Below are 19,500 nucleotides of genomic sequence, written 5' to 3'. Positions count from 1 at the left end.
GTTTTAAGTCCTTAACAATAGTCAAAACATCACTATATCCCGAGTTCACCCCCCTATATAAAACCACCCAATCCAAAAACCTATCTTTTCTCCAACATTTCGTACCAAGCACATTGTGCTCTTGAACTGCCATCACTAATATCCCCCACTCCTTGACTAGACCCCAAAAGGCTAAGTTCTTCTTCTTGTTCCTTAATCCCTTCACGTTCTAGGTACACCCCTTAACTTCACATCTCTTATTCATTCCAAAGCAATCGCTGGTCTTCTTCGCCTCTCTTTCCCCTTCTTCTTCCTCACGGCTCTTCATTTCCTCGTCTGGCTCCCAGTCCCCCCAACCTGCATCGCCACCCTCATCGAACTGCTCCTAGATACTTGCCATCCTTTGGTTCTCACCGCCCCAACCGCCTACATGTGCGAGAGGCACGTTGGCCACCAAACCCCGTACCAGTGCATGCAATCACATGCGCCACATTAATACTCCACGTTCCAAGAGCAAACTATAAATCTAAAGGGATATCACTCCCTACTTTACTTCACATTAAAATATATTTAGATTATACACAAACTTATCAATGGGATGTTACACTCTTCTATGCTTCAAATTAAAAATTCATGTACTGATTTAATATGTACTTGCTTACATTGCATAATGCTATAAAGTAATATTTTATGTATAACATGAAATGGTCTACAACGTACCCAAAGGCAAGCACATGGACTTTTCACTTGCTTGTTAGCATAGAGTGCCAGAGCTTTTTTAAGTGGCAAAACACATACACACCCCACACGCACATACATTGGGCAAAATAAGCAATTTAAGGCCACATTATGAACGAAACCAGATTACTCCTCAGCTTACTCAACCCATTCATTATCACTATTTACAAAGTGCATAACTAAATAGAAATGTAATGCACATAATCCAAGCCATCTACCACCACTATGCAATGGAACCAGCACTCTCATCACCTTGTGTAGAATTTTTCACAGCTATGTTACCGTGTCTCACCAATGAAACCATCAACGCAGATAGAGAGATGAAAGCCACAGAGAGACCAGCACAAACTCGCTGACAACCACAGCAGGTGACCCAATCCCGAAAACAGGGATTAGGTCCACTCGCAACCATGACTCAACAGCGCCACCAAAAACTGATCCTGCCACCAAACCAGCAACTGTCAATGCAGCTGCTTTCCCTGCACAAACCAAAAAAAGAACAAGAAGAAGAAGAGAATATATCAGACAAAATGAAGTGCTCTCCAGGAGTCCCAAGATAGGTGTATATATCCAATCTTATAAATTGGATAAATTCCAATCTACAAGCCATTGCTAGCTCCTGCCATCTATCCCAAGTTATGCCCATATGCATCTGATGTGAGATGGCGATGCATGTGACAACATACTGCATAGCCCAGAACTTGACTGAGGCCAAATGGTTCCTCTATTTGTACTTCTAAGAAAACCACATACGTACAGAGAAGCGCCAGAAGTACCTTACCCAACTTTACATTCTGCTTCCTTAGAAAATAGAGTGAAGCACCAAATCCAATAGCCAAAATCACCCCAGGCACATCTGAATTTGCATTCAAAGATGGTTGAGAAGAAATCCCACTTGCAAAGGTCCAAACTGCCAATCCGGCATATACAGCAGTTTGAGTCCCAATAGTACTGGGTGGCGGAGTCTCCACTGCCACAGGGACTCTGCTGAGGGCCTCTCTGAACCACTGTTGTCCCCCCATCCCAGAGGTATTGGCCTTTTTCACATCAGCGTATAGAATACTGCTGTCAAGCACCTTCCCTAATCTCCGCTGCATCAAGCTCTGCATAAGTAGCACATCATATGCAGCCTCTACCTGCAATAAAAAAAGCAAAAGATGCTTTGGGACAGTCCTATACTGTTAAGGGTGCAATTTTTCGGAATCAAATTGTTAAGGGTGCAAGATGCATTGTATACTGTAAAAGTCGCAGCAAGTCTTTCACCATTATTTCAGTAACTTCCAGTGGCAAGCAACAGTCTAGCAATGCAGACTATTTTATGGGGTAGAAAACTCTTCCCTTTACTTACAATAACCTTCCATCTATGATCACCTAAGGTGAGAAGTGGGCAAGAACAGTGCGGAAGTGTGACTTTTTAAATTTGACCTATTATAACACCCACACATATGAACTACCAGAAAGGCAAACTCCTTAGAATCACTCATTGGTAATTTGGTTCTAGACTTTTCTAGGCACTCAAACAGCGTTAGGAGAGAGAGGACATGACCTGGCAAATTCTCTCAAAATTACGTAAAGAAAGCACATTGATAAACTAAACATACACCGGGTTTGTTGGATATTCGGAGCTTTAGTGTGTGAACACTCCCTATGAGTGTATGTGTGTGAACGTCTCTTAAAGGTGAATGTGTGTAAGTGTGTGTGTGAACAAGGGCTTATAGCCACTTAAGTGTTTGTGTGTGTAAGTAGTGATGTCACTACGTAATGCTAAGTGTCACTGTCCCAGTGAGTTGAGTGTTGAGAAAGATATGGCATTTTGCCTATAAATGCATTGTACCTTGTAAGCTTCAAATTAATACAAGCATCCCATTCATAGTTGTTAGGTACGATACCATAGGGTTCGTACGATACGATACCATACAGAAAAACACGGTACGATATAAAAAATTCTCTTATTGTACGATAAAATACGGTGTTTTAAAAAAATACTTATAAACTTAGGTATTTCCAAGTCCAGATATGGAGTATTTTAGAAAGGAGGGAAGCATCATAGTACAAAGGAAGCTCAAACAGCCATAGATAAGCAAAAAAAAGATCATTACCTACCCAAAAAAAAAAGGGAAAAATTTTATTTTCGGGAAAAAAATAATCAAGAGAGTGTTTTTTTTCTAAAAAAATCCGTACGAGTACATAGCTATACGGTATTCCGTACGATAAGTTGTCGTATGCCGTACAGAAACAACCGTGATCCCATTGTACTGAGCAATTATATGATTTCACTTGTTACATCACACTCCCTCTCTCTTCTACACATATCCCATGGAGGTCCATCATCCTCCAGAGCACTCCTTTGTTAACCCTAAATGTCATGTGCACCCATGCACTGTGGTACACGGTGACAAACTGGCTCATTAACAGTGCAAGAACCGTGTACAGAAGTAGTATCTTTTAGGATATTTTGTCGTATGCCGTGACCCCTTTGTGAGCCCCAATCTGGGACATGTTAGGCACGAGCTACGTAGGTCAATCTCCCAGCCATAGAAGTCAGTGTCAGGTCAGTCCTCTTAACCCATTGTGGAGAATTCAGCAAGTGTTCATCATGTAGGTGAAGGAATGCATAGCGGAAGATGGGAAAGTGGAAACACAGGGGGGGGGGAGAGAGAGAGAGAGAGAGAGAGAGAGAGAGAGAGAGGTGGATACCTTCCCTCGATATCAACCAAACAAGAAACACATGCTGGTACAAGTCCCGAGCAAGAGGGAAAGATGATCTCGTATGTGAGGGACTGTAGCGAGCCAATATGTAGAGGCACTAAGGCATGCAAGAGGCACAAAGCAATGAATGTGAGGGAGGGAAGGCCTGGCTATGTATATGCCCGAATAGGGGCATTCTTATACATGCATGTTTCATCAAAAATGACATCATTGCTGCGTATAATCTTTCTATTCACTGGATCCCAAAGTCTATACCCCATTTCACCTCTGTCACCATATCCTAGGAATATGCATTTGTGAGACTTAGGATCAAGTTTGGTGCGCATTTCCCTGCGTATGTGCACGTACACAACGCAACCAGACACTCTCAAGTGCTTGTAGGACGGAGGCTTCCCTGTCCATACTTCCTCTGGCACTTTCCCACCAAGCCTCGTGTTAGGTGACCTGTTTATAAGACGAACGGCTGTCATAACAGCTTCAGCCCAAAAACCATGAGGTAACGCAGCATGTGACAACATAGAACGGACCTTCTCCTGAATGGTCCTGTTCATCCTCTCTGCTGTCCCGTTTTGTGGAGGATCATAAGGAGTAGAGAGCTCCCTCTTGATGCCTTTAGCATCCAAAAGTCCTGAAACTGTTTGGACATATACTCTCCACCATTGTCGGAACGCAAAGCCTTCAGTGTTTTGCCAGTTTGATTCTCAACATGAGCAACAAACTTCTGAAACACTGAGAATGTATCACTCTTTAAACGAAGAGGATAAACCCACACCTTGCGTGTGGCATCATCAATAAAAGACACAATATTTTGCCCCTCCCAAAGAAAGCTGAGGCATCTCACATACATCTGTATGCACAAGCTCTAACTGAGCATCTTTCTGTCCAAGAGCTTTCTTGTGGGGGCACTGGAGTTGCCTGCCATATATACAATGCTCACAAAACTGAAAACTTGAGAACTTTAGAGAAGGCAAGTAACCAAAACGAGACAATTGCTCCATTCCTTTGACACTCATGTGTCCCAACCGGCTATGCTACATAGATATTTCCGGCAGCTCGGTTGCATTTACATTAACATGGTGACAAACACCAGCATGCATGAAGTAAAGAGTGTCCACCTTAGAGCCTTTGGCAACAACCAGTGAGCCCTTACTAATCTTCCACTTTCCACGACCAAATGTGGTAACATAATCAGCATCATCAAGCTGTCCAGTAGAAAGCAGGTTCTTCTTGATCTCAGGCACATGCCTGACATCATGGAGCATAAGCTGTGAGCCATCTGAAAACACAAGCCTCACATCACCTCTGCCAAGAATCTTGCATGCATGGTTGTCACCCAAATAAACTACTCCTTCATTGCCAGCAGTATACTTGACAAACAAGTCTCTGCAACCTGTGACATGAAAGGAGGCACCTGAATCAATGATCCATGAGTGCATACCATGACCATCTCCTGCAAGGAGTGAATGGGCATCAAGTGAAGATGTGAATAGGACTTCATCCTCACTGTCACCTGCATGTGACACATTGACTTCTTCAATCTTGACTCCACTTTTGCCCTTTGGCTTTGCATCTTTGGCTTCATCTTTGTCTTTGTCTTTACCTTTGCCCTTTTCCTTTTGATCATTCTTCCATTTGTAGCATTGCTTTTTGAAGTGTCCCTTCTTGCCACAATAATGACATTCCAAGTCCTTTTTGGAGCGGGACTTGCTCCTTCCCCGTTCTTGGCTTTTACCCCTTTGCTGGGATCTCCCACGTGCATTCATTGCATTGGACTTTCCAACAGAGTTGTTCTTCCTGTTCATCTCCTCTTGAAGAAGAGCACCCTCCACATCTGCATATGACAACATAGCATTTGAATTGCTAGTGGCTGTCCTGAATGTGTCCCAACTCTTTGGCAAAGTGCATAAGAGAAAGGTGGCTTTGAACTCATCGTCCATTGCCAACTTTTGATTGATGACCTGGCTGACAACACCATTAAACTCATTTAGATGGGCTGCCATAGACGCCCCTTCCTTTATTTGAAGACCTATGAGTTTCTTCAATCAATACACTTTGCTTGAGGCACTTTGCTGGGCATACAAGTCCTGCAATCTTTGCCACATTCCCCAAGCTGTCTTCTCTTCACGTATGCTGAAAAGTAAAGTGTCTGACACAGATAACATGATAGTGGATCTTGCTAGCTCATCCATATCTTCCCATTCTTCAGCAGTAAGAGAAGCGGGCATTACACCCCTTTCTTTGATGGGCTTGTGCTGCTTCTTCTGGAGCAACACATTATAGCACTAGGTTTGCCAAATGTCATAGTTATGTGAGCCTTCAAGCTTCTTGATGTGAAGCAATGAAGAGCTCTCACCTGTGGTTGCCATAGCAATATGCAACCTTTGACACAGGCAATGCCTGACTCCCTGCAAGATGTGCAAACACTGCACCAAAAGCACACAAAGTGCTCACAGTTGTTCTCCCAAAGTTTATCTCCCACTGCGGAAGCACGAATGCATTTTTCCTCCCACTGAATGTGATAAAATCACCAAAATCTGGTTGCTGCAGATTTATGACAGCACCTTAAATGTGCTCTGTTCCCCTTCCAAAGTAATGTACAACAGTACTAAGTGCTCACCAATGATGTATCAAATCTGAACCTTTTCCTCACTCAAATCAATGTACAGCCATGCCAAAACTTGTACAAAGTTGAATAAATGCTCTCCTGGCTGTCCAAATGAGTGAAAATCAGACTTCGACAGTCCTCACCACTGCATACAACAGTCCCGGACAGAAATTGGGCAAAAGCCCCTTGACTGCAAGTGGATTTTTGAGGGTTCAAGGCATAAAAGTCTTCCCTGCTGCTTTGCCAAGCTCAACAAGCATAAAATCTTGAAAAGCCCCTTGATTCAAGATCAATTTCTGATCATACATGGTACATTAACGCACATGAAGGCATCCAGAGCCTTCACAATGCTTCCCCCTGGCCACATATACATCCAATACATAAAAGCCCCTTGATTTACAGGCACATTGAGTGCTTGACAGGCATCAACACATTGCCCAAAGCATCAAATGCCAGTGCCTGCATGCAAATCAACACAATTGGCACAAAAGCCCTTTGATTTGCACTCCAATTTCTTGCAATTTTGCCCCCAATGTGAGATTGCTCACATCATACAGCATGTATGAATGCCCAATGGCATAATTACATCAAAAGCCCCAAATTTTGACGTCCAATTTCCAGCAAATTGACGCGGAATGTGACCAATGTCACCTAATTGTTGCCAATTTTGCTAAAAAATTGAGCAATTTGAACCTGTACCTGCTCAATTGATGATTGTACCTGCTCAATTGCAAATCCCAAAAAAAATTGAAGCAAATACCTCAGGCAATTTTTGATTGCAGGAAAGGGGGGGGTCGTGCTGATGCCGCTGCAGAAAAATTGTGTAGATGAAGGACTCCTCAGGCGTGAGTATCCTCAAGCGTGCTGCAGAAGACTGAGCCAATGGAGGGCTCCTCAGGCAGAAGTATGGTTGAAGGTGGTACGTCGACGGAGGGAACTGCAAGCTGGCGTACACAGCATCTGACCAATGCTCACACACTGATCAAGCTCAAGCACGAGCTAACCACGTCACAAACTTGCTGCGAGCGCTGCCCCAGCGAGTCGGGAAGAAGGCGACGGGCAAGCGAACTAGTCGACATGTGCCACAAGGGGCTTTTGCTCGTTGACGCCGCCTCCGCCTAGTGGCCAGCGCTACACGCGACGGGGCCTGTTCGTTGACGCCGCCTCCGCCTAGTGGCCAGCGCTACACGAGACTCCCTCTTGTGGCCAGGCGCTGACGCCCAACGACTCGTGGCCAGTTCTGCAACGCAGCTCTTCGCCGCCTCCGCCTAGTGGCCCTTCAATGCTGCGCACTGCCCTCAAGCTGGTTTGCCCTGTTCTGCACACAACAGCTTCACATGTGCCTTAGCACCTACACAAGCTTCTGCCCACGCAGCACACCCAGGCGACCAGTTCTGATGCAACACGCAAGTCCGTACAGTACATGCAGGCTCTGATACCAGTTGAAGGAGCTGTGAAAGCTCAGCTGTAGAGAATTAGGGTTTCATGTGGGAGACATACACAGAGAAGAAGGGAGAGAGAGAGAGAGAGAGACTTGTGGGGATAAGTCAACTCGTAGTATGAATGTGTGACTCCCCTATCACACATGTATATTTGCACTAGTACACATAGTGCACTTAGTACATTAAAAGTACTAAGTGTACTATGTATTATAAAACGTATGGACTTGTACACACTATAAGGGTGGGCATAATGCCTTTACCCCAACAAAGAATTACTCGGTGATCAAGAACTCCTTAGCATGATCCAGGCCCTGAAACATTGAAAACATTTTATATATGGGAAACGACTTTGAGGTTCGCACTGATCATCACGCATTGCGTTGGCTTCATACGATGCCAAGTGTGCAATGGAGTGAGTGATCGGCACCATCATTGGAGCCAAATCTTCCTACAGTTCAGTGGCATGATTGAGTACCTTCCAAGCAAGGTCAATCTAGTAGCCAATGTATTTTTATTTTATTTTTTTCCCAAGCAAAAGATCCTTCTATTAGTTAATGAAAAAACCGCCACAAAGGGCTGAATACAAACTCGCCTCATTTAAGGGTGGGAATCAAATGACCAAAAGGGGAAGAGACGCTTCTCCTCCGGCTGGCCGCTCTGTGAGGAGAATGCTATCTCATACGGGGGGAGGGGAGGGGGAGACAACCACACATGGTCTGTAATGCCAAGTGGGGTCACCACCTCTGTCTGTAAGAAATGGGCCAGGCCTCCATAGCCTCAAGAAAGCTTCCTGCCGCTTCCACATGCAATCAAAACCTCCCTGTAGCTTCCCCCATTGACCACGGAGGGTGTGAATGATATCCAGCCATATGCTCCTAATGGACTTAGCCGGCAGAGTATGGGCACCCTCAATGGCCTCGCTCGCCAAATGTGTCAAGCTGCTAATAGCTATGGTACAGCAAATCTCCCATCTCTGGCATTAGCCTCGTCGCAAGTCGCTTGTAGGTGGGGCTGTGACTGGTACTATTGCAATACTATGGTGAGAGACCTGAAGGGCTAGGCCTGCCCCATCCTCCTCATAAGTCCTAACCACTCCCGCCTCTATGGCCCAAGCAACAGTGCCCCATGTAATGATCCAGGTCGATGCCCTGTCCATAGTGAAGATGTGGAGAATCCGCTGCCAAATCTGTTGAGCCTTCGGGCAAATCCCAAAGACAATGTCGTTGAGACTCCTGAGAGTGGCCATACCATGGGCAGGTTGCTGGCCGACCTCCAACTGCCAACCAAGTACCAACCGCCAAACTCTTGTGTGCTATCAACCAAAGAAAGAGGGTGATCTTTCTAGGCCGAAAGCTGTCCCAAATCCTCTTCCAGAAATCTGAAAGGAAGTGTTGTGAGAGACCCTGTGACTGCCAATGTGCTGCTGTTGTCGGTGTGCCATCTATATTTGGCATCTGGATCCTACGGTCTAGCCGTGCTGTGTAAGCAGAGTCTCCTCCCCACCCGCGGGGTCATGCCAAGTCCACTCTCCCAAGTCCCACTGTAGGCGTGTGAGAGGTCGGCACTCCCATATCCATAGCTGCCAAAGTCTCTCCTTGGCCACTTTGGCCAGTGCTAGGTCTATGTGCCTCTCGTGCCCGAAAACCAATCACCCTCACCCTCTGCAAAGTGTAGCACTGAAATCCTACGAGCCATGGATGGCCATGTTGTAATCATCTAAATCTTTTCCATTGAAATTGAATAAAGAAATAACGAAAGGGGCGCCAAGATTTGGGGCCAACAGGTGTCGTTCTCTTTCTTGTTTTGGAGCACTCTAGCTCCTGTTTATTTGTTTATTAGCTGGACTACAATTGGATTGGGTGACTGCTAGTCTACCACACTTTGGTTTCTACCAGAGGCCAGTTTCAAGGTTCCGTTGCCAGGACCATCATCAACTTTCTTAAGGGGGTGAGCTCGTGGTTGTCTCGAGGGAAGCCATTGCTGAAAATTTCAGCAAGATGTCAGACACAGAAGTTGACTATTTTTATGATGATGAGGAAGAGCAAGAGACCACTCCTGAGAGGATTGAATCTGAGGATGTACTTGCAGGAGAACAGGCTGCAGAAGATGCACGTTATGAGGATGTAACGCAGCCAGAAGACATGCCAAGTAAAGAGGAAGATGATGCTCAGTTTAAAGCTCGTTTGGCAGGGGCAGTGGATGTGTTTATGCAGCTCACACAAAGTGAGAAGTTTGCTGAATTTATGAGAGCCCCTTCTGAGCCTAAGAAGAAGAAGAAGAAAGAGCGTTCTAGGAACCCACCTCAGGGCAATAGTGGTGCCTTCCCACAGGATCCTGCTTTTGGACCGTTTCCTAACATGCAAAACACTTATGGTGAAAACCCACAGAGTTCCTTTTTCGGACAGCCACCTATTCCACAACAATCTATGCATCCAGGCTATTTTGGCGGTGGTTCTGTGTTCCAATCTATGACTGGGGGTTACCCTCACGGAGGCATGGGAATGCAAGGGAATATTGGAGCTAATTTTCAGCCTGGTATGCAAGGTAATATGTATGGTGGTATGCAGTCCGGAATGCAAGGGAATATGCATGGGGGCATGCAGCCCGGAATGCAAGGAAACATGTATGGGGGCATGCAACCCGATATGCATAGTGGTATGTTTGGAAACATGGGGGGATCAGCAGGAATGCATGGTATGCCAAGTGTGGGAACTGGCAATGTTGACCCTATGATGGGCATGAATGCAGGGGGTAGCAATCTTGTGAGGCCACTTCCGTACGATAATCTAACGCCTATGAGTAAGGTGAAGGGGGAGCTACAGTAAAATTTGATACATTCAGTGGGGCCAAAGACAAGCTGAAGGCACTTACCTTTTAACAGCAGTTTGATGCTGCTTTTTCTGGTGAAAAATCCTCGAAAGTGAGAAAAGCCGCAGTTTAAACAGGTTTTCTCTTCTGTGTGGCTCACATCTACATTTGAGGTGGATGTAATGACAACATGGCACAAGTTGGATGCATCAAAATGTGAGAATCTTGAGGATTATAATAAGAAGTTTTGGGAAGCTTTTCTCCTAGCTAATTCTTATCGTGCAGTGCCATTGTCTAAGCAAGTTGAGAAGTATTGTTGTGGGTTGCCCAAGGACGTGCGTGACTATTGCATAAAGACTCCAGTAACAAATATGACGCATGTAACATGCACTCTGCACTCAGTGCATGGTGACAAGATGGCTCATCATCAGAAGTGCAACAGTTGTACAGTATTAGAACCCTGTAGGATGATATTTGTCGTACGCCGTGACCCCATTGTACATCCTCAGTCCAGGATAAGTCAGGCACGAGCTACGTAGGTCATTCCTCAGCCTTAGTGGGTCAATCGTCAGTCAGTCAAGTCCCTTAGCCCACTTGGAGAGAATCATTCATGCATGTAGAGTCAGTAGAAGCCTTAGGGTTTGCATCACAAAGCACTCTGCATCTTGCATAATATGCATGCATATGCCTGTGCATCATTTAAAACATCCCAAAAGTCTTAGGGAATTTACTAGGATTTATCTGGCATTTTTTCCATATTTTATAGTATTTATTTAGCATTATTTGCATTATTTGTCATTTATAAATATAAACTTTATTAAATGACCAGCCAACTTGACCAACCTCCAGTTAGTATAAATAGGCTTGCATAGGGCTTAGTTTATCATTCAGTCTTCATTGTGCTAAGAGCTCTCCTCCTCAGCCCTAGGAGTATCCTTGCCTTCAGCCCTAGACTAATCCAGCCCTTGGAGCTTATGAGCTTGTTTCTCCAGCCCCTTGAGAACCTTTGCTTCAGTCAGCCCTAGGCGCCTGCATTCAGCATCACTTCAGTCCCTGATTCAGCATACAGCCCAGCCCCAGTTCAACGCCAGAATTCAGCAGCAACATATCTGCGTTTCTGTCCAGCCGTACAGCATATCTGCGTTTCTGTCCAGCCGTACAGCAGCAGCCTGCGTTTTCTGTCAGCATCAGCATACCTGCGTTTTCAGACCAACAGCATCCCTACAGGTCTGCGTTTCTGTCTACAGCAGTTCTCAGCCCTGAATCATCAGTTTACATCAGTATCCAGCCTTCTGTGCATCATCCATACATGCAGCAGTCATCTGGTGAAGGTAACACAGCATTCATAAGCATTTACAGCATTCTAACATAGCGTAGAACAGACCACCATCTTCTTTTCTCAACCTCAGGTGTGCAGACCTTCCTCATGCCCTTGGGAAGAGTGCATAGGCTCGAGATCAGGTCATCGAGGTGTTTCTACAGCCGTGTACAGTTCAGCCAATCTCCGATCCTCCGAGATCTTGCGTTTGGCTTATCTACAGTCCACAGTCATTCTCTCTAAAGAAATAAAGCAAATACTATCTCGTTATTGGGATCGGGGGCCCTTCAGTGGGTAATTCGAGACCCAATCTGGTGTACAGTTCTCATATCTCTTTAAAGTTTGAAGTATTAAAGTGGATTGCTAAACTCACGAAACTCAGGATACAGAAGACGGTGTGAGCATTTGTGTGACAGGATCTTCCAATACAAAGACTTCCGCTGCATATCACATTGGTATCAGATTCAGATTGTCCACACACACCGTATCCTAGCGTGGGGGCATCCTTGGATGGTTAGATTGCGTTCCGGCACGACCACCGACTTCAGCATCATGTCTACAGGAGAGAGTACTCATCAGCCGGAAGACGTTTCCCCCGAAGGAGACCTTGTTCTTCCGCCTACAGCAGACACCATAGCTCTTCTTAGAGCTCAGAACCAACTGCTCATGAAGCGTCTCCAACTCTTGGAGGCAGCAGCAGCACGTCCTTCTACACCTCCAGCAGCACCCGACTACATCTCCCTCTTCTTTCAGATGGAACAACAAAGGAGAGAGGACGAGGCCCGAAGGAAAAGAGAAAAAGCAAAAAGACGGGACTATGAGGAAGCCCAACGCAGGATCGACGAAGACCGGCGTCAGGCTGAACTCGCCGCTCGGGAACACCAACGTGAGCTTGATCGAGAACGTATGTTACTCGAACACCAACGGGAAAAGGAGGCCATACACTTGAGGTATCAGCAGCTCTCCTCAGTCTCCCCAGTCATAGGTGTCACTAGCCAGCAGTCCGCAGCAGCATCAACCACCATCATTCGCAGTCAACCAAACTTCAGTAAGTATGATGGTAAGTGTGATCATTCATCAGTTAATCAATTTATTCATCAGTTTAATGCTCATTTTCCATTAGCTAGGATCACAGACCCTCAAGACAAAGTCCACTTAGCGGCTCCCCATCTCACTGGTGAGGCAGTCACTTGGTGGCAGCATTGGTCTAGTATTCATACAGACCAGACCACAAGTGTCACAGCCTTTGACTGGGACATCTTTGTCCATGACCTGAAGACCAGATTTCTCCCGCCCCAGTACATGACCGGTCTGAAAGAGGAGTTCTATGGACTCAGACAGAACGGATTCCCAGTGCTTCAGTTTTCTGGTAAGGTTATTACTTTAGCACAGCAGTTAGGGTTATCTCAGCAGGCCAAGATGGAGCAATTCATTCGTGGATTGGACTAACATTCGGTTCACAGTTCGTAACTTTGAACCAAGTACTTATGACCGGGCTCTGACTCTCGCTCAGAATGAAGAAATGAAGCTTAACGGGGGCAAGCCCAAACAGGCATCTCAGTCCAGTACCAAACCCCAGCAGCAGCAATCAGCTGCACAGACAGGGAAAGGTAACGCGTCTTCTAAAGATGCTAAGAAGGACAGCAGTAATAGCTCGAGTTCAGGGGGTAAGAAGGACAGCTAAGAAGGACAGCAGTAATAGCTCGAGTTCAGGGGGTAAGAACGATAAGGAACCTAAGAAAACCCCTGATGAAAAGGCTAAAGCAGGCATTACTGGAGGTTATCTTCCTCCAGAGGAGCAAAGGAAGTACCAGTCAGAAAATAGATGTTTTTTCTATCATATTATAGGGCATGGTAAGAAGGATTGCCACAAATGGCAAGCGGCACAAGCCGCCAAAGCTCCTTCTGCCACAGTTGCCACAGCCTCCCTAGCTCCTCCAGCCCCGCCTCCTACCTCAAATGCAGTTCAACTTTTACCTTCCATGCATCCTATGCCATCCGTGGTATTTGATGCTAAGCAGGAGGGTGAGAGCGATGCTGCTCATGAGAGCCTCATCCGAGCTTATGGCTCTGCCCAGGGCCGACAATTTGTAGTCCTTTTCGATATGGATAGTTCTGAAGACGCCATCTCTCCCCAGTTGGCTAATAAATTGAACTGCACATTAGTCCCATATCATCTGGATGTGGACGGGTTTACACCTGGTCTTCGCACCCACATTTCCCAGAAGGCACAGCAATTTGCCTTTGCAGTTCAAAAGGCCTCATTTCAACGAGATTTCATCGTCTCACCTCTGTTGGGGTGTGACATGATCTTAGGAATTCAGTGGTTCCGTCAGTTTGAGCCTATTTCCAATTGGGGACAGAACACTTTTACTATTTGTAAAGGTTTTCCTGAGCCTGTCATGATTCATGGGGATAGAAGCATTCTTGGCATCCCATTGATTTCACATCTCCAGGCCAGACGACGAGCTATCCACAAGGGAGCAGAAGGAGCACTCGTTTATGTTCGTGCTCAAACAGCCCCTCCCTCATTAGTAGCATCCCTTACATCTTCAGTCCCTCAGTTAGCAGACCTCCTATCCAGACACCAAGACATTATGCTTAGGGACAATCTTCCGCCCAGTCTCCCACCCTCTCGCCTTGAGGACCATCACATTGATTTGGTCCCTGGATCAGATCCTCCTAGCAGGTTTCCCTATCGTCTTTCCAAGACTTTAGAGGGCGAGTTAGAAAAGCAGTTATCTGAGCTTCTCCGAGCCGGATTCATTCGGCCTTCTTCCTCCCCATTTGCTGCACCTATCCTATTTGTCCAAAAGAAGAACAAGTCTACACGCCTTTGTGTAGACTACAGGGCATTAAACAAACTCACTATCAAGAATAAGTTTCCTATGCCCAAGATAGAGTACATTTTGGAGCGTTTAGACGGTGCTAATTTTTTCACTAAGATCGACCTCAAGTGGTTACCATCAGGTCCGCATTTTTGAAGCTGACATTCCAAAAACAGCTTTTAGGACAAAGTGTGGTCACTACGAGTTCGTATGAGCCTTTTGGGCTTACAAATGCACCCGCAACGTTCAATAAGATGATGTCCAAGATTTTGTTTTCATATTCCTTGACGACATACTAGTCTTCTCAGCCATTGCGGAGTAGCATGAGAAAGATGTGGAGAAAGTCTTGCAACTTTTGCGAGATAATCAGCTCTACATAAACGCCAAAAAGTCTGTCTTTAGTGTTAAGGAAGTTCAGTATTTGGGCTACATCATCGGTTCCGATGGGATTAGACTGGACCCATCAAAGGTTCAGGAGATCTTAGATTGGGACATTCCTAAGACCGCCCAAGAAATCCGTTCATTCGTAGGTCTTTGTCAGGCCTATAGTACCCATGTCCATCAGTTTTCCAACCTTGCAGCACCTCTTACCGACTTGCTCAAGGGGGTGAAGACTCGCAAGCACAAAGTCTCAGTTACAGGTAAGGCACTTGATGCATTCCATGCACTCCAGAAAGCTGCCTCAGAAGCACCTGTATTAAAGTTAGCATCATGGGACGAACCTTTCGAGGTCATCACCGATGCCAGCAATGTAGCCATAGGTGCAGTCCTCCAGCATGACAATAGACCCTTGGCATATTATAGCAGAAAGTTGGATGTCGCCGAAAAGAATTATTCGGTATATGACAAAGAGCTTTTGGGTGTGATCACAGCGCTCAAACATTGGAAGCCATTTCTTTATGGATAGGCTTTCACAGTGAAAACAGACCACCAAGCACTTAAGTGGCTTCAGACTATGCCAAGTGCCCAGTGGAGTGATCGACACGCCAGGTGGAGTCAAATCTTCCAACAGTTTGGAGGTATGATTGAATACATCCCTGGTAAGCATAACCCAGCAGATGCTCTCAGTCGAAAGTCCAGCATCAAGGCACTCCAAGAAGCTACCATTCTCGAAATCATGGGGAAGGACTTGGATAGTATGAAAGACCAATATGTCGACTCCCCTGAGTTTGGTACTCAGTATAGTTTGGCCCTCACTTCTGAGCCTGGCCACTATTCAGTACAGAACGGTTCGTTATTCTACAAGAACCGTCTCTGTGTTACTCGGGAAAAGCATTCTGCTCTTCTCCACGATGCCCATGACTCCTTAGTTGGAGGACATAGGGGTATCAACAGTACCCTCGAGAAATTAGAACGATCCTTTTATTGGCCAAAGATGAGGCGTGATGTCTATGCACATGTACAAGCCTGTAAGATTTGTCAAAAAGTCAAGGTTCCCCATACAAAGAAGGCAGGTTTACTTCAACCTTTGCCTATTCCCGACGGACCTTTCATCGACATATCTATGGACTTTGTAGGGCCTCTACCAGCATCCACTGGATCCCATAACACTCAGTGTTTTACCATTGTGGATCGCTTTAGTAAATTTTGCATGCTCATCCCATGCAAGCATACGGCCACAGCCGAGGACGTAGCCCGTCTGTTTCTCAAGCATTGGTATCCAATTTGTGGTTTGCCTAGCACCATAACATCAGATAGAGATTCCAAGTTTACCTCGCATTTCTGGAGGGCATTATTTGAAAACTTCGGAACCAAGTTGCAGTTGTCTAGTGCATTCCATCCCCAAACAAATGGCCAAACAGAAATTTATAACCAGTTGGCCTTTGATGTCCTCAAGTCATACTGTCATGACCAGCAGTCCAAATGGGAGCACTATCTTCCATTGGTCCAAGCTATCTTGAACGACACTCATTCATCCAGTGTCGGACGGACTCCATATGAAGCAGCCTTTGGTCGCCGTTTTTCTTCTCTTTTGACGAGAATGGTGTCTCCATCTTTAGAGGCTAATAAAACCACGGAAGCATTTTCCGAGATCATTGAGTCAGTTAAGGACCGCTAGACCAAAGCTCAGGAAGCATATAGCAGACAGGCAAATAAGTCTAGACGAGATGTCCACTTCAAGGAAGGGGATTGGGTCTATTTGCGTATCATGAAGCAGAGATTGAAACAAGTGGGCAAACGTTGTCCCAAGCTTTCATTCCGTAGTTTTGGCCCTTTTCCAATAGTTAAGAAGTTAAGTGATGTCTCCATGAAGTTAAAGCTACCTGCCAGTTGGACAATGCATGATGTTTTCCATGTTTCTTGGCTAAAACCATATGTTGGTCCAGAAGTGTTTGATGTTTCAGATGAACAGCAGCCAGACGTGGTAGACGAGGCAGAAGTGATTGAGCCTGAGCAGATCCTTCTTCATCGATGGAAGCATGGTTCCGGTCGACGGATTCGTCAGTTCTATACGAAATTCCGAGATCGAGGCACCCACGAAGCCGTATGGCTCAACGAGGAGTTCTTCCAGGAGTACCCCCAGTTGTTGGCGGACTACTTGGAAGCCATGAACCTGCCGCCAAGCTAATCAGGAGGGAATGTCACATGCACTCTGCACTCAGTGCATGGTGACAAGATGGCTCATCATCAGAAGTGCAACCGTTGTACAGTATTAGAACCCTGTAGGATGATATTTGTCGTACGCCGTGACCCCATTGTACATCCTCAGTCCAGGATAAGTCACGTAGGTCATTCCTCAGCCTTAGCGGGTCAGTCAGTCAGTCAGTCAGTCAAGTCCCTTAACCCACTTGGAGAGAATCATTCATGCATGTAGAGTCAGTAGAAGCCTTAGGGTTTGCATCAGAAAGCACTCTGCATCCTGCAGCATAATATGCATGCATATGCTTGTGTATCATTAGAACATCCCAAAAGTCTTAGGGAATTTACTAGGATTTATCTGGCATTTTTTTCATATTTTATAGTATTTATTTAGCATTATTTGCATTATTTGTCATTTATAAATATAAACTTTATTAAATGACCAGCCAACTTGACCAACCTCCAGTTAGTATAAATAGGCTTGCATAGGGCTTAGTTTATCATTCAGTCTTCATTGTGCTAAGAGCTCTCCTCCTCAGCCCTCGGAGTATCCTTGCCTTCAGCCCTAGACTAATCCAACCCTTGGAGCTTATGAGCTTGTTTCTCCAGCCCCTTGAGAACCTTTGCTTCAGTCAGCCCTAGGCGCCTGCATTCAGCATCACTTCAGTCCCTGATTCAGCATACAGCCCAGCCCCAGTTCAACGCCAGAATTCAGCAGCAGCATATCTGCGTTTCTGTCGAGCCGTACAGCAGCATATCTGCGTTTTCTGTCCAGCCGTACAGCAGCAGCCTGCGTTTTCTGTCAGCATCAGCATACCTGCGTTTTCCGACCAGCAGCATCCCTACAGGTCTGCGTTTCTGTCTACAGCAGTTCTCAGCCCTGAATCATCAGTTTACATCAGTATCCAGCCTTCTGTGCATCATCCATACATGCAGCAGTCATCTGGTGAAGGTAACACAGCATTCATAAGCATTTACAGCATTTTAACATAGCGTAGAACAGTCCACCATCTTCTTTTCTTAGCCTCAGGTGTGCAGCCCTTCCTCATGCCCTTGGGAAGAGTGCATAGGCTCGAGATCAAGTCATCGAGGTGTTTCTACAGCCGTGTAGAGTTCAGCCAATCTCCGATCCTCCGAGATCTTGCGTTTGGCTATCTACAATCCAAACACTTGGAGAATGTGTATAGATTACAAGAGATTGAACAAGTTGATAATTAAGAACCGTTATCCTCTCCCTAGACCAGATGACTTGATTGACCGCTTAGCAGGAGCGAAATATTTCACGAAGATAGATTTACATACTGGCTATCACCAGATACGTATTCATGAAAGACATGTCGAAAGAACCGCCTTTCCGACAAGGTATGGCCATTACGAGTTTCTCGTATTACCTTTTGGGTTAACCAATGCTCCAGCCACTTTCCAGCAAATGATGAACGATCTTTTTCGTGAACATTTGGGAAAATTTGTGATTATGTTCCTAGATGATATTTTGATATATAGTCGTACTCTTGAGGATCATGTTAGACAACTCACGATTGTCTTATCTATTTTAAGACAGAATCGACTATATGCTAAATTAAGTAAATGTGAGTTTTTTATGACAGACATCATTTACTTGGGACACAAGATCACTAGTGCTGGGTTGAGCATTGACTATGACCGAGTTCAGAAGGTTCTGGACTGACCTATACCGCGAACAATGAAACAACTTCGTTCTTTTCTCGGTTTTGTTGTTTTTCTTCGGAAATCTGTGCGGGAGTACTCTCAGCTCACACTACCGATGACCGACTTGTTGAAAGGTCGTGGACGTAAGTCAAATCAGCCTTATCACTTGGAATAACGATCTGGATATGGCCTTCAAAGATAAAGTCAAGAAAGCACCTGTCTTAGCATTACCCGATCCTAGTCGGCCTTATGTTCTTGAAACTGATGTGACTATGCCATCGGGGCTGCTCTATTTTAAGATGGTAGACCGGTTGCTTTTGAAAGTAAAAAGCTAGACGACACTCAATCTCGTTGGCCAACCCTTGAGAAGGAGCTTTCTGCTGTGATACACGCTCTCAAGGTTTGGAGACATTATTTATATGGCTCCAAGTTTGTGGTATTGACTGATCATCAGTCAATCAAGTATGTGTGTGATGCGGATGATTTGAGAGGAAGGAAAGCTCGTTGGGCTGAGTTAATGCAAGATTTTGATTTTGAGATTCGTTATCGAAAAGGGTCCATGAATAGTGTTGCAGATGTGCTTAGTCGAATTAGAGAGGTGAATACTTTGTCGTTCACCGAGATTTCTACTGACTTATTTCAGTCATTGAGAGGGCTTTGCAGGACTGATAGTTATTTTGGTCCATTTTGGCAGAAGAACCAGGACGGGAGCTCATTGATTGACCAAGACTTGATGACTGAATAACCTACCATTCAGGCTGCAGGAGGCCAGTCTCGATGATTCGGAATGGTTTACTATTCCGTAATGACAAAATTTGTGTATCA

General features: G+C 45.4%; 1 protein-coding gene across 2 annotated transcripts in view; it reads right to left on the bottom strand.

Annotated features, from left to right (window-relative positions):
• Window positions 1-829: 829 nt before the first annotated feature.
• LOC147626255 (protein CHAPERONE-LIKE PROTEIN OF POR1, chloroplastic-like) overlaps window positions 830-19,500 on the bottom strand; it is a 37,866-nt gene continuing 19,195 nt past the window's right edge. Inside the window, exons 2-3 of one of the 2 annotated variants that reach the window (XM_086816406.1) lie at window positions 1,494-1,853; window positions 830-1,196 (exon numbers count right to left, since the gene is read on the bottom strand). In XM_086816406.1, coding sequence (XP_086672532.1) covers window positions 1,179-1,196; window positions 1,494-1,853 — 378 coding nt within the window. In that variant the 3' untranslated portion in view covers window positions 830-1,178. The remainder of the gene's footprint in view (window positions 1,197-1,493; window positions 1,854-19,500) is intronic. The other variant, XM_086816405.1, reaches the window with a different exon arrangement.

Source organism: Cibotium barometz, chromosome 22 (genome assembly GCF_041138505.1).
Source record: "Cibotium barometz isolate CiBa-2024 chromosome 22, ASM4113850v1, whole genome shotgun sequence".
Taxonomy (NCBI): domain Eukaryota; kingdom Viridiplantae; phylum Streptophyta; class Polypodiopsida; order Cyatheales; family Cibotiaceae; genus Cibotium; species Cibotium barometz.
This window is presented reverse-complemented; position numbering and strand designations above follow the sequence as displayed.